Here is a 15,179-nt window from a genome sequence, read left to right as displayed (position 1 = left end):
TATGCACTCCAATAAACTTTCCTTTTCATCTATAAAAGGGTCTGAGTAGAGAGCAACAAGCTAGACAGAAAGGGCATATCATGCAACTAATTAAAATCAAAGTTGGAAAAACGTTTAAGCACAGATATTTGTTTTTGCGGGTTTTGATCATTTGTGATATTCTTTAAGACTGAAAGTCCTATTCTTAAAAATAACTTCTTCAAAACCAAAATATTTTTCACACTTGACACTTTTTGATAGGAATTTTATTTTGAGTGTCTGAATCACAGCTATTCATAATTCTTTATGTTAAAAAAGAAACTCACATTTTCAAGATATGCCAAACACCACAACAGAAATTTTGTAAAGCAAACATGACGGTCCAATGCACTTTATTCGTCCGTTCGTGACCCCTTCAGCCACAAAATCTGTGCAGCTCTAACTGTGTCCATTGTCCTCCTTTGATACCAGGTATTATGGAAACATGCACTTGTAGAGGTTAGGACAGTAGAGGACATACTGCAGGATCACTGAGAAGTCTGCCACCATTCTCTGGTGCATTCGCGCACAATCCACCTGGAAGCTGTGCTTATTTGCCAATTCTCTGAACCACCCAGTCCTGCTGGCAGAGGGGACAGCGGTTGTTCTGTTTCACCCAAAGTGACATGCAGCAGTTATGGAAGGAGTGGTTGCACTCTCCCCATACAACTGAAAGACAGAGAACATAAATTACCAGCTGAATTCAGAGACAATGCAAGAGAGACTAAGCAGGACAAGGTTTTTACAGAATATACAGTATAGACCAAAGTTTGGACACACCTTCTCATTCAAAGAGTTTTCTTTATTTTCATGACTATGAATATTGTAGCTTCACACTGAAGGCATCAAAACTATGAATTAACACATGTGGAATTATATACTGAACAAAAAAGTGTGAAACAACTGAAAATATGTCTTATATTCTAGGTTCTTCAAAGTAGCCACCTTTTGCTTTGATTACTGCTCCACACTCTTGGCATTCTGTTGATGAGCTTCAAGAGGTAGTCACCTGAAATTATTTTCCAACAGTCTTGAAGGAGTTCCCAGAGATGCTTAGCACTTGTTGGCCCTTTTGCCTTCACTCTGCGGTCCAGCTCACCCCAAACCATCTCGATTGGGTTCAGGTCCAGTGACTGTGGAGGCCAGGTCATCTGGCGCAGCACCCCATCACTCTCCTTCTTGGTCAAATAGCCCTTACACAGCCTGGAGGTGTGTTTGGGGTCATTGTCCTGTTGAAAAATAAATGATGGTCCAACTAAACGCAAACCGGATGGAATAGCATGCCACTGCAAGATGCTGTGGTAGCCATGCTGGTTCAGCATGCCTTCAATTTTGAATAAATCCCCAACAGTGTCACCAGCAAAGCACCCCCACACCATCACACCTCCTCCTCCATGCTTCACGGTGGGAACCAGGCATGTAGAGTCCATCCGTTCACCTCTTCTGCGCCGCACAAAGACACGGTGGTTGGAACCAAAGATCTCAAACTTGGACTCATCAGACCAAAGCACAGATTTCCACTGGTCTAATGTCCATTCCTTGTGTTCTTTAGCCCAAACAAGTCTCTTCTGCTTGTTGCCTGTCCTCAGCAGTGGTTTCTTAGCAGCTATTTTACCATGAAGGCTTGATTCACACAGTCTCCTCTTAACAGTTGTTCTAGAGATGTGTCTGCTGCTAGAACTCTGTGTGGCATTGACCTGTTCTCTAATCTGAGCTGCTGTTAACCTGCGATTTCTGAGGCTGGTGACTTGGATGAACTTATCGTCCGCAGCAGAGGTGACTCTTGGTCTTCCTTTCCTGGGGCGGTCCTCATGTGAGCCAGTTTCTTTGTAGCGCTTGATGGTTTTTGTGACTTGGGGGACACTTTCAAAGTTTTCCCAATTGTTCGGACTGACTGACCTTCATTTCTTAAAGTAATGATGGCCACTCATTTCTCTTTACAAATTCTAACAGTCTATTCAGTAGGACTATCAGCTGTGTACTGTATCCACCTCCTGCACAACACAACTGATGGTCCCAATCCCATTTATAAGGCTTGAAATCCCACTTATTAAACCTGACAGGGCACACCTGTGAAGTGAAAACCATTTCAGGTGACTACCTCTTGAAGCTCATCAGCAGAATACCAAGAGTGTGCGGAGCAGTAATCAAAGCAAAAGGTGGCTACTTTGAAGAACCTAGAATATAAGACCTATTTTCAGTTGTTTCACACTTTTTTGTTCAGTATATAATTCCACATGTGTTAATTCATAGTTTTGATGCCTTCAGTGTGAAGCTACAATATTCATAGTCATGAAAATAAAGAAAACTCTTTGACTGAGAAGGTGTGTCCAAACTTTTGGTCTGTACTGTACATCAGGGAGGAAAAAAAAAACAAAGATTTTTATAAAAAATTTTTTTGTTTTACAAGTTTGTGAATTCTCAAATGATTTTAACATAAAGTACGACATCGCTAATTCCCCCAAATGGACTCTGCAGTAAAATTTGCACAAAGAGATGGTGAAAAAACTTTGTGATCAGAAAACCTTTACAAGGCAGTGCATGGTACAGCCTTTGGCGAATTGATATGTAAATATTGCTGAACTAAAAAATAAATCACTTGCTGGGTTGATTCAACACCTGTTTAATCTCAGTGAACCAATAAACAACTCAGCCTTTCCTGTTGTGTGGTTAGTTTCTTATGGAGCAGAAACTTAAGTCAGCCAATTTTTTATCTACTTTCTATATCCAGGACACTGTGTCAACTCATCCATTTTTGTAATTAAGTATACATAGTGAGTCTGTAGCAGCCATTTTTTGGCAGGAGTAGCTGGATAGAAATGGTATGGTGTTTTTCTGATATCATGCAACCCTACATTTGGCAGAATAAACGACTACCACAACTCTATTAACTGTCATTTATTTAAAAACGAAATAGAAGATTATAAAAATTATGTTGAATACGTCTTGGGGAAAATCGGATTTTTCGAGCATTAAACCCAAGGGGTTTTCAAACAGGGATGGTGCTGTAGCAATAAATATACAAACTTTAAGACATATTTAAAAGTAAAATGACTAAATGTGTCTTAGTATCTTAGCATCTGGAATACCATATGCTGCTATGGCTCATAAAAAAATTAAAAGCCTTTCTATGAATCTGTTCAAACGGGATATTAAATGCGTTTGTGTAATTAGCAGGCGTAATGTTGTTTTCCCTGACAGCTCCCACTAATTAGCCAAAGCTAGCTTGTTTGATTAAACAAAGTACTACCGCTGTTAAATGTTTTGTTCTTACCAACACAGTCCTCTTGTTTATTCTCAGCCTGGCATCGAAGGCAAGCGTCTGTAAAACGTTAAGCGAACCAAGTTACTGCTTAATTTGTACTGTTACAAAACCTGTTAGCTTCATTAGCCGTGTGTCGGAGCTGAGCTAAAAACTCCTCCAAACTCACCCATCACTTGTACCCGACAAATGGCACAAGTATCGCACTCAACGTCCCAGCTCCACATGGCTACCGCATTCCACTTCTTAAGGGAAAACATCTTGTCTCCACCCGACTTAGAGCCCGAAGAGGTGCTGTGCGACAGGACTAAACCCGGCTCGTCACCGTCATCCATATCTGCCGCAAAACGGTACAAGCTAGCGTTAGCTTAGCTATACAAAATGGAAGGACTGTCACAGCTGCGCTAATGTTAACTGTGTTAGCTAGAGTCTTGTTCCCATAGCGACAGAAGAGGGAGCTGTTCGTCAGCTATTCTGAACAAAATCTTTTCATTTAAAAAAGGTGAAAAACTTAGATATAAAGAAATATCTCAGAAAATTGTTACGTAAGCAAAATGTTAATTTGTTTCAGCAATTCAATTAGCTTGTATATTGTTGAATGATTACTCCGAGAATGACATATTTCAAGCCATCATTTATATTGATTTTGATGATTGTGACTTGCTGCTTTTGAAAAAAAAAATAATACTAAATTCAGTCTCTCAGGATATTTGAATATCACGTTAGCCTTTTAAAACCGGATTTTTTAAATACAGAAATATATTATGGCCATGCCATATCCAAGCATATTAATGGAAAGTTGAGTGGAAGGAAAAAAACGTGTGAGGATTGTGAAACAGATTAGATATACAAAACAAAGGGAGTTTTATAAAATAAATAAAGTTTTTGTTGTTTAATATTCTAATTAATGAAATGTTAAATTTTTTTTTATTAATATTTCAGAGTCAAAATTATGTTGTCACCAAGACATATTATGGGAAGAAACTTGTGCCATCAGAAATTGAATTTAAATTGCTCTGACTGAATTTGTATTTGCCCCTCCTTGAACCACCACCTTAATGTGGTGGAGGGGTTTGAGTGCTCGAATGATCCTAGAGGCTATGTTGTCTGGGGCTTAAATGCCCGTGGTAGGGTCTCCCATGGCCAACAAGCTCTAGGTGACGGGTCAGACAAAGAGCGGTTCAAGAACCCCTCATGACGACTGCAAAATTGAGGCACGTGACGTCGCCCGGTACGGTGGAGCCGGGGTCCCACCCTGGAGCCAGGCCTGGGGTCGGGACTCGTCAGAGAACGCCTGGTGGCTGGGTTGCTCCTCGCGAGACCCGGCCGGGCCAAGCCTGAACGAGAGACGCGAGACCATCCCCCAGTGGGCCCACCACTTGCAGGGGGAACCGTGAGGGACCAGTGCAAAGAGGATTGGGCGGCGGACGAAGATGGAGACCTCGGCGGCCCGATCCCCGGATGCCTAGGCTGGCTCAAGGGACGTGGAATGTCACCTCGCTGGGGGGGAAGGAGCCTGAGCTTGGAGGTCGAGAGATATCGACTAGAAATAGTAGGGCTCGCCTCCACGCACAGCGTGGGCTCTGGAACCCATCTCCTCGAGAGGGGCTGGACTCTCTTCTACTCTGGAGTGGCCCGCGGGGAGAGGCGGCGGGCTGGGGTGGGTTTGCTTGTTGCCCCCCAGCTCAGCTGTCTCATGTTGGGGTTTACCCCAGTGAATGAGAGGGTCGCATCCCTGCGCCTTCGGGTTGGGGATAGGTCTCTGACTGTCGTCTCGGCCTACAGGCCGAGCGGTAGTGCGGAGTACCCAGCCTTCTTGGCATCCCTGTCGGGGGTGCTGGATAGTGCCCCTCCTGGGGACTCAATTATTCTGCTGGGGGACTTCAACGCCCACGTGGGAAACGACAGTGACACCTGGAGAGGCGTGATCGGGAGGAATGGCTTCCCCGATCTGAATCCGAGCAGTGTGTTTTGTTACTGGACTTCTGTGCTAGTCACGGATTGTCCATAACGAGCACCATGTTCAAACATAAGGGTGTCCATCACTGCACTTGGCACCAGGATACCCTAGGCAGGAGGTCAATGATCTACTTTGTTGTCGTATCATCAGACCTTCGGCCGCATGTTTTGGACACTCGGGTGAAGAGAGGGGCTGAGCTGTCCACTGATCACCACCTGGTGGTGAGTTGGATCCGCTGGGGGAGGAGAAAGCCAGACAGACTTGGCAGGCCCAAGCGCATAGTGAGGGTCTGCTGGGAACGTCTGGCGGATCCCTTGGCCAGGAATGTATTCAACTCTCACCTCCGGGAGAGCTTTGACCAGATTCCGAGGGATGTTGGCGACATAGAGTCCGAGTGGACCATGTTCTCCGCATCTACTGTCGATGCTGCTGCCCGTAGCTGCGGCCATAAGGTCTGCGGTGCCTGTCGCGGCGGCAATCCCCGAACCCGGTGGTGGACACCGGCAGTAAGGGACGCTGTCAAGCTGAAGAAGAAGTCCTATTGGCTGTGGTTGGCTTGTGGGACTCCTGAGGCAGCTGACGGGTACCGTGGGGCCAAGCGTGCCGCGGCCCGGGCGGTGGCAGAGGCAAAAACTCAGACCTGGGAGGAGTTCGGTGAGGCCATGGAGCAGGACTACCGGTTGGCCCCGAAGCGATTCTGGCAAACCGTCCGGCGCCTCAGGAGGGGGAAGCAGTGCTTCGCCAACAATGTTTACAGTGGTGGTGGGGAGCTGCTGACCTCGACTGGGGACATTATCGGCCGGTGGAAGGAATACTTCGAGGATCTCCTCAATCCTGCCATCAAGGTGGTTAAAAAGCTCCACGGTGGCAGGGCTTCGGGGTTGGATGAGATCCGCCCTGAGTACCTTAAGTCTTTGGATGTTGTGGGGCTGTCAAGGTTGACATGCCTCTTCAACATTGCGTGGCGGCCGGGGACAGTGCCTTTGGATTGGCAGACTGGGGTGGTGGTCCCCCTACATAAGAAGGGTGACCGGGAGGTGTGTTCCAGCTACAGGGGGATCACACTCCTCAGCCTCACTGGTAAGGCCTACGCCAGGGTATTGGAGAGGAGAGTCCGGCCAATAGTCGAACCCCGGCTTCAGGAGGAGCAGTGTGGTTTTCCTCCCGGCCGTGGAACACTGGACCAGCTCTATACCCTCTACAGGGTACTCGAGGGTTCATGGGAGTTTGCCCAACCGGTCCACATCTGTTTTGTGGACCGGTTGGAAAGCATTCGACTGTGTCCCTCGTGATGCCCTGTGGGGGGTGCTCCAGGAGTATGGAATTGGGGGCCCTTTACTAGGGGCCATCCGGTCTCTGTACAAGCGGAGCAGGAGTTTGGTTCGCATTGCCGGCACTAAGTCGGACCTGTTCCAGGTGCATGTTGGACTCCAGCAGGGCTGCCCTTCGTCACCGGTCCTGTTCATAACTTTTATGGACAGGATTTCTAGGTGCAGCCAAGGGCCGGAGGGGGTCTGGTTTGGGGACCAGAGAATTTCGTCTCTTCTTTTTGCAAATGACGTGGTCCTGGTGGCCCCCTCTAGCCAAGACCTGCAGCATGCACTGGGGCGGTTCGCAACCGAGTGTGAAGCCGCTGGGAGGAGATCAGCTCCTCCAAGTCCGAGGCCATGGTTCTCAACCGGAAAAGGGCGGCTTGTCCTCTTCAGGTTGGAGGGGAGTTCCTGCCTCAAGTGGAGGAGTTTAAGTATCTCGGGGTCTTGTTCACGAGTGAGGGAAGAATGGAGCGGGAGATCGACAGACGGATCGGTGCGGCTGCCACAGTAATGGGGGCGCTGTGCCGGTCCGTTGTGGTGAAGAGAGAGCTGAGCCGAAAAGCGAAGCTCTGAATTTACCGGTCGGTCTACGTTCCTATCCTCACCTATGGCCATGAACTTTGGGTCATGACCGAAAGAACGAGATCCCGGATACAAGCGGCGGAAATGAGCTTCCTCCGTAGGGTGGCCGGGCACTCCCTTAGAGATAGGGTGAGGAGCTCGGCCATCCGGGAGGGGCTCGGAGTAGAGCCGTTGCTTCTCCACATTGAGAGGAGCCAGTTGAGGTGGCTCGGGCATTTATACCGGATGCCTCCTGGACGCCTTCCTCGGGAGGTGTTCCAGGCACGTCCCACCGGGAGGAGGCCCAGGGGACGGCCCAGGACACGCTGGAGGGACTATATCTCTCGGCTGGCCTCGGGAACGCCTTGGGCTCCCCCTGGAGGAACTGGAGGAGGTGTCTGGGGAGAGGGACGTCTGGGCGTCTCTGCTGAGTCTGCTGTCCCCGCGACCCGGTTCCGGATAAAGCGGAAGTCGACGAGTATGAATACAAATTTGTATTTGTGTAATTTGAAATTAAATGCATTGGTTTGAAAATGAACTTTACTAAACTGAAACTGAATTTAATGGTTTGAAACTGAATTCATTTGCTTTTAAAATATTTAGTTGTATTACAAATTCAGTTTGACTGCTTTCACTTTCAGGTCTGTAATTCAATTTCAGTTCCAAAACATCGGGGTCCTTGAGGTTGGCCACAGATGAATCAAACACAGATTCATGGATTCACGTTTCACATCAGTTTAAACTTCCTTTACGGCATATTGAGCTGGATCAGTGCAGCATACATGAGCTTGCCACCAAGTCAAATGAGCATCTATAAGAAGCGTCATGTAAACAAATGATGGTCAAACAGTAACACTTATGCTACCTGTAGCTATTAGCTAAACATGCCAGATTAGCATAGTGCCGCCGGTGTTATGTCGGTCTGCGTTTCTCTTGCCCTTGCCTTAGCGTAACTTCTGTTGCCTAGCAACTGTGTTAGCGTGAAGCGCAGAGCTGTGAAGCCGAACAAATGGAGCCTGAAGGTTAATACCGCTGTCTCTACTGTAAATAACGACACGGTTTTTATTTACCCTTTTACATATTGCTGATGGCTTATAATGCTGTTTTGTTTTAAAATGTTATTGTTTTATGACCTTGTTCAGCCATTTAAAATGTTGAAAATAATTTTTGTGTTCGTAGTTGTAAACATCTAACACTAGATAAAATACATTGATGACAAATACCATTTGTTTGATTTATTTGTAAAGCTTTCAACAACTTAAACACTAACATATTAACTTTACGAACAAAGTTTAAATCAGTTTATTTGCAGAGCATAATAATAATAATTATTATAATAATAAATAAACCAAACATTAGATTTCATCTGACTGAATTATATCTGTTTAACTTTCACCCATTAGGATTTTGAAAACAATGTGTCGGGAGTCAGCTGTTCTCTCGGGGTTTATCGCACCTCAACCACCCGGTGTGCTGACAGCTGGCGAGGCGAGCAGCTGCTGGGGCAGCGGATGAATACGTCGGCGCATTTGTGCAACTAAGCATATCTTGATAAACTGATCAGATATTTTAGGTTTACATAACTACATTCTCGTCTAAAAACATTGTAAAAGTTCAGTTGTTTCACAGAATGCGCAATTTATCCAATTTTATTCACAACATTTCTGTACAAATGCGTCCTTCACAAGAATCCAGGCCTTAATTTGGACACAGCAATAGTGAATGACATCCGTGAATCATTAAATATGTGTTTGATTAATCTCTGGCTTCAAGTACCCGGATGTGTGACACAAAAAACTGAATTTTGAAACTGAAATTGAATTTCAGACCTGAAAGTGAAAGTAATCAAACTGAATTTTCAATACAAAGCAAAGCAGTTTTCTAAGTAAATAAATTCAGTTTCAGTTTAGTGAAATTCATTTTCAAACCAATGCATTTCATTTCAAATTACACAAATACAGATTCAGTCTGAGCAATTCAAATTCAGTTTCTGATGGCACAGGTTTCTTCCCATAATCTACCCTTCATCAAAGATCATAACATGGCGATTTTTTACATGGATCCCCCACCTCGAACCTTTCATCTGCTCTATTGGTTCTCAAAAAGCAGATAGATGAACAGAGGGCAAGAACCTGGGATAAACTCCAAGCACTCATAAAAACAAGAATGGGTCACCATCAGCCAGGATTCGGCCCAGAAGTTGTTATCCAGCATTAACAAGGTAAGGTTCAGGACAGGTTCACTTGATATGAATTTGTTAATCCAAGGCTTTTATAGCATATTTTATTTTCCTTCGAACAACAGAAACACATAGAAACAAATCTAAAAATGTTTATATCACAGAAATAATACATCTGTGTCACTGCAAAAAAAAAACTTTTGGCCATGGTTGTAGATTGAAGGCCAAACCCCTTACAAAAAATGTCTAAAATGATTCGGAAACAGGCATATAGCAAACAAGAAACAAGTATTACTGTGTATCTGAGAAAAAACAGCTGGATAATATTGATTATTGGCATTGAGATGAATCCTCTAGAACATCAACATATAAATAATGGTGTTGCTTACATAACAGTTGTCCAGCAGACCGTCATTGACATCCTCCATAAGGAGGGTAAGCAACAAAAGGTCATTGATAAAGATGCTTCCGGTGTGCTTCATGCAAACACAATAATGGGAAGAATATTGGAAGGAAAAGTCTGGACGAAAAAACATTGAGGTGCATTTAGTTTATTCAGATGCACCTGTAGTCAAACCAAGCCAACTTGATAAGCACTTTAAAAACAGCACAATTGACTAAAGTGCTCAACAGGTGTCATGTATATGCCATACAACAAAAATAATAAGATTTAAAAGATGTTATAAAACAACTTGAACAAGTAAAACGAGCTCTCTCATGCTGGATCTAAAGCCAATGTACACAGTTAAAATGACTGTCTGATGGGCACTGGCAGTGAGTTCTCAAGCCTTGAAGCCACCACAGAAAAAGTTCTGTCCCCTCTGAGCTTCTGCTCCGTCTTCGGCACATCTAGGAGAAACTGGTCCGTTGGCCTGAGTGAACGGAAGAGCTATGTTGTTAAAGGTCAGAGATGTAGGGTGGGGCAAGACGATTTAAGGACTTAAAAACAAATAAAAGAATCTTAAAATGAACCCTCAAAATGAATAAGCAGCCAGTGCAGTGAGGCTATGTGCTTTCTCTTTCATGTACCAAGACGTGCAGCTGCATTCTGCACTAGCTGGAGACGAGACAGGGATGTCTGTGAGACACCATAGTATATATACTGTAACTCCCTATACTATGGTGTTTCTATACTATACTTTGAGAAACCATAGTATAGAGAGTTACAATAACCAAGGTGTTGTGATAAATGTATGGATTACAGTTTCAAAGTCTGATTGCCAGTTGTCTCAGTTGATAAAAAATGAATTTCACCACTCAACTGATCTGGTCTTAAATGTGACTGATCTGTTAAGATTAAAATCACTATCCATTTTCACTCCAAGGTTTGCGACAGTAAGCTTGTACTATCTACTGAGCCAGAGGGCTAAGCCGTACAGAGGACAACACACTGGAGACCCTGGGAGTAAAAAGCAAAACCTCTGTCATTCTGTCATTAAAATTGAGGAAGTTAAGAGTCATCCAGGCCTTACATCTTTAAGGCACTCTTAACAATGACTGCATGGAGTGGGAGTCCTTTCGTTAAAGGGGATAATAAACCTGGCAGTCATCGGCATAAAACTGAAAGGCACATTTGTGCTCAATAAATGTGGATCCCAGGGGAACCAGACACATCGAAAAAAGCAGAGGCCCAAGAACTGAGCCTTGTGGGACCTCAAAGGATAAGGAAATGGAGAAAGATTCAAATCATCCAGGCTAACACAGAATCTCGTTTCTGACAAGTCAGACCTGAACCAGTCAAGGGCAGTCCCTCGAATGCCGATAAAATGCTCTGTACAAGATATTAAAATGTTGTGATCCACAGTATCAAATGCAGCTCTTAAGTCTAATAAAACTAGAATCACACTATTTCCAGAGTCAGTAGCTTAACGAATATCATTAAAAACCCTGGGCAGTGCTGTGAAGTGACTTAAAACCAGACTGAAAGACCCCAGGAACGTTATGAGCCTTTAAAAAGTCCATCAACTGTATATAGATGATTTTCTCCAATATTTTCGAAAGAAAAGACAGCTTAGAGATTCATTTAAATGTGACAGTGCAGTCGGATCCAGGCTAGGCTTTTTAATCAATGGATGCATTTTTCCAGTCATTTAGAGCAACACATGAGGACAGACTAGTGTTAATAACAACAAGAACAGAAGGCCCCAATTAGGAAGTACATCTTTAAATAACCTAGGTGGGAGCGCATCCATTGGACAACCTGAAGACTTAAGAACTTTTAGTAGGGTCATTTAATTTGAAACACTTTTATACAAAAGCATTTTCACACAGACATCCAAAATCCTGATAAATTAGGAGTTAAAAAAGATGTAATAAAAGTTCATGTAATGTGAATGTTCTCTGCAAAACCAGCTTCAAGATGTTCCATTGGATACAGTCTCATACTAGTTTTTTTCAAAGGTTTCCATCTGGAGCATGTCAGAATGGCAGTGATAAAAAAGAGCAAAAAAGTCTCAAGTTTCTTTTTACCCCTGAATACAGCAGAGGCTGGAGCTCTCTGCAAGCAGCTCACTGCTGGAGGAACCACAGCTTTAATGTTCGCTCTGTCTCTCAGGACACGGAAGGCTTTTAAAGGTTCTCGCCAAAGCTGCAGCTAGCGGATTGGGATATAGCAGCTCCCAGGGAAATACTCTGGGCTGGCTTTAAGGCATTGATATGACTGCTAGGACCCAAAGACCTGTGGGCAAGGAGGAGAACACAATGAACCGAGCAACAGGTAACTTCATAGGAATTCTTTCAAGGGATGACTTTAATATATTTTCAGCTGCTGAAATGTGAACTAATATGTCGAAGATATTTTTTAAGTTGTTCTGCTATTCAAACTTTAACTTTACAATCTTAATGACAGTATGGCAGTCTGAGATCTTATTTGTCAGTAATAAATGGTAAAACTATTTTAGATGTTAACCAAGCTATCCATTCTGAATGGTATTAAATGTGAAGCAAACTGCATATTGTCCTTATATGCTTTGTATTTCACTGTTATGTAGTTTATTTATATAACCCCAAAATTTAACAGATGTCATCTCAAGGTAGTTTATGAACATATTCGATTCATTTGAAGTTATATAGAATCCAATTTGGTCCAAATTCAGTTCAGACCAAGTAAATAGAGTCATAGTCACATTCAGATCCAATAACATGTAGTACAATATGATCTCAGTACAGTCAAAATCAGTTGATCATATAATCCACATTGCTACAATAGCTGTCTATAAACTATTTTAACTGTTTTGTTTCATTAACATTTTATAGGAGAATAAATGTCTACTTAAAAATTTACAGTTTTTTTGTTATGACTGAGTTATTATTTATTTTAAAAAGCTCTGCAACACATACAAAGTTTAACATGACATTGGATATGTTTGTAGTTTTGCACTTTCACGTTCTGTAAGTTGTTTTATCCCAAAAAGCCCAATTTCTTGCCCTGATAGGCTGCACACATGATATATAAAACAAAGTGAAATTATGTGTGTACGATTATTTTTCAGTAATTGTTTAGACTTATTATGAATATATTTAACAAAAATGGTTAAGATCTTTCATTTTGGGGTTTCTTGCCAACTGAAACCTGTTGAATAAGTAAAAAAATGCAGTAGTTTTGCATCATATGTAGTAATTTGTTGCAAATTTAATCAACCAAATTAGAGGCTTATTGTTAAAATATGGGCAACTAGCTGATTGTTTTCCTTTACTTACATCCTCTGAAATTATATAATGAAAAGCAGATTAACTGTATAGCAATGTAAATTGTTTCTAGTTCTTTTTTTCCATACAGCGAAAATATAAGAGAGGTGCCTGAGAACATTAGGGAGGTCATTTCTTCCAAAGGTTATAAGATTGGATGTAATCATCTTCAAATCTGTGTTTCAACTGTCTATGATGTAATCAAATGCTTATGCAACAAAACTGCTAAGATGTTTCCAGATGTGGCTGTAAAAAAACATAGAATGAGGGAAGGCTGCCAAGTGTTTGCACAGATTGTGGAAAATACTACATAAGTCATCTTTGAGTAACTTTGATGCAATAATGGAGATAAAGACTGAACAAGTATAGCATGTTTGAAATAATTTCAGGAGAAAGCTGCTTCCCTCCCCTTTTAAAAGTACCACACCACGCAACTTCTGGATAGGACCAAAACAGATTTATATATTTATGGCCATGATGAACAGTACCCAGTTTGAAGAAAACCAAACACAACCTTTAATCACAAACACCTCATACCATCTGTTAAGAACATTGAGGAGGGTGTAATATTGAAGCTTGTTTTGCAGCTAGAGTACCTGAACACCTTGCAGTCTTGGGTTGACCACAACAAGACCTTGGTACCAAATTACAGCAGGAGATCCACTACACAATGGTTGGAAAGGACAGAATGAAAGTGTTGCAAAAACCTAGTCAGAGTCCGGACCTTAATTTAAGCGAAAACTGGGCATGAATTTTAAGAAAACAGTGCCTAAACCAGTGCTTTCGAAAATTATAAAGTTTAAGGATTAAAAAACATACACAGTGATGTAAGTGATAGGTATTATTGAAGACTACTCTACAAAGAAATTGGATACACTTTGTTTACCACATTTAGTTGTGATATTAAGCAACATTCCATATAATTCTGATTGTCGGAAGTCGCCTTTAGGGACCAGATGTTCTCATCAGGGTGTATTTAGTGTTTTATAGTTACTTATAGTTTTCCACAGACAGGGATGTAAATAATTTGCTAGACTAGTGGAGGCCTTTAACAGTGAGATGCTTATTCTAGTTAGTCTTCTTTAGAAAATATTCAGTTTTCTTAAGATATAAAAAAAGATGATTGAAAAAAAATATCTTTACTGTAACTCTATAGAAGTTGTAAAACAATGTTTCAAAATGCTACAAAGTGCATTAAGACCACATAAGAACATCATTAAACATAAAGTAGAAGATCCTTTTTACATACAGTAAATTATTGTATTTTAAATATACTGTACTGTGTAGTATATTTTTTTTAATGCAAGTTGTGTAAATTAGGGTGATTGTTGATGGATTAGTCTCATGTGTTATTCATCCTGGTATTCTGATCAAAGTCTATTGTCTCTTCTGTGGGTGGCAGAGGTGATGTTGAGGGTCAGGAGAGCTCTGTGGCTGGTACTGAGCATGCTCAGTCTGTCTCTGCTGCTGGTTGTGCTGGGAGCCTATACAACAACCTGTACAGAGAGCCTGAATGTGACTGGTTATGTCTCTGGAGTTATTGTAAATACTTTAAAAAAGTTACACTTCTGCAGTCAGTTGCAACAGCATAAAGTTTTCTCATCTGACCCCTGCAGGTTGTTAGCTCAGACAGTTTTATTAAAAGCCCCTCCTTGAACCACCACCTTAACGTGGTGGAGGGGTTTGAGTGCTCGAATGATCCTAGAGGCTATGTTGTCTGGGGCTTAAATGCCCCTGGTAGGGTCTCCCATGGCCAACAGGCTCTAGGTGACGGGTCAGACAAAGAGCGGTTCAAGAACCCCTCATGACGACTACGAAATCGAGGCACGTGACGTCGCCCGGTACGGTGGAGCCGGGATCCCACCCTGGATCCAGGCTTGGGGTCGGGACTCGTCGGAGAGCGCCTGGTGGATGGGTTGCTCCTCGCGGGACCCAGCCGGGCCAAGCCCGAACGAGGGACGCGAGACCATCCCCCAGTGGGCCCACCACCTGCAGGGGGAACCGTGAGGGACTCTCTTCTACTCTGGAGTGGCCCACGGGGAGAGGCGGCGGGCTGGGGTGGGTTTGCTTGTCGCCCCCCAGCTCAGCCGTCTACTGTTGGGGTTTACCCCGGTGGATGAGAGGGTCGCATCCCTGTGCCTTTGGGTCAGGGAGAGGTCTCTGACAATCCTTTCAGCCTACAGGCCGAGTGGTAGTGCG

At 43.1% G+C, this 15,179-nt stretch overlaps 1 protein-coding gene and 1 long non-coding RNA gene across 2 annotated transcripts in view; one reads left to right on the top strand and one right to left on the bottom strand.

Annotated features, from left to right (window-relative positions):
• Nucleotides 1–227: 227 nt before the first annotated feature.
• On the bottom strand, nt 228–3,702 carry rnf7 (ring finger protein 7). Its single transcript, XM_047391420.1, has 3 exons — nt 3,450–3,702; nt 3,293–3,340; nt 228–687 (listed from the first exon to the last, which is right to left on the bottom strand). Exons 1-3 carry the CDS (start codon nt 3,613–3,615, stop codon nt 569–571), a joined length of 333 nt encoding a protein of 110 aa, XP_047247376.1. The 5' UTR covers nt 3,616–3,702; the 3' UTR covers nt 228–568.
• The window catches only part of LOC124883931, a 26,692-nt gene continuing 15,184 nt past the window's right edge, over nt 3,672–15,179 (top strand). The window contains exons 1-3 of the long non-coding RNA XR_007042356.1: nt 3,672–3,782; nt 9,224–9,335; nt 11,848–12,009. This is a non-coding gene — a long non-coding RNA (uncharacterized LOC124883931). The remainder of the gene's footprint in view (nt 3,783–9,223; nt 9,336–11,847; nt 12,010–15,179) is intronic.

The sequence above is a fragment of the Girardinichthys multiradiatus genome, chromosome 18, assembly GCF_021462225.1.
Source record: "Girardinichthys multiradiatus isolate DD_20200921_A chromosome 18, DD_fGirMul_XY1, whole genome shotgun sequence".
NCBI classification, from domain to species: Eukaryota; Metazoa; Chordata; class Actinopteri; order Cyprinodontiformes; family Goodeidae; genus Girardinichthys; species Girardinichthys multiradiatus.
Note: the sequence above shows the minus strand (reverse complement) of the source record. Positions and strands in the feature narration are given on the sequence as shown.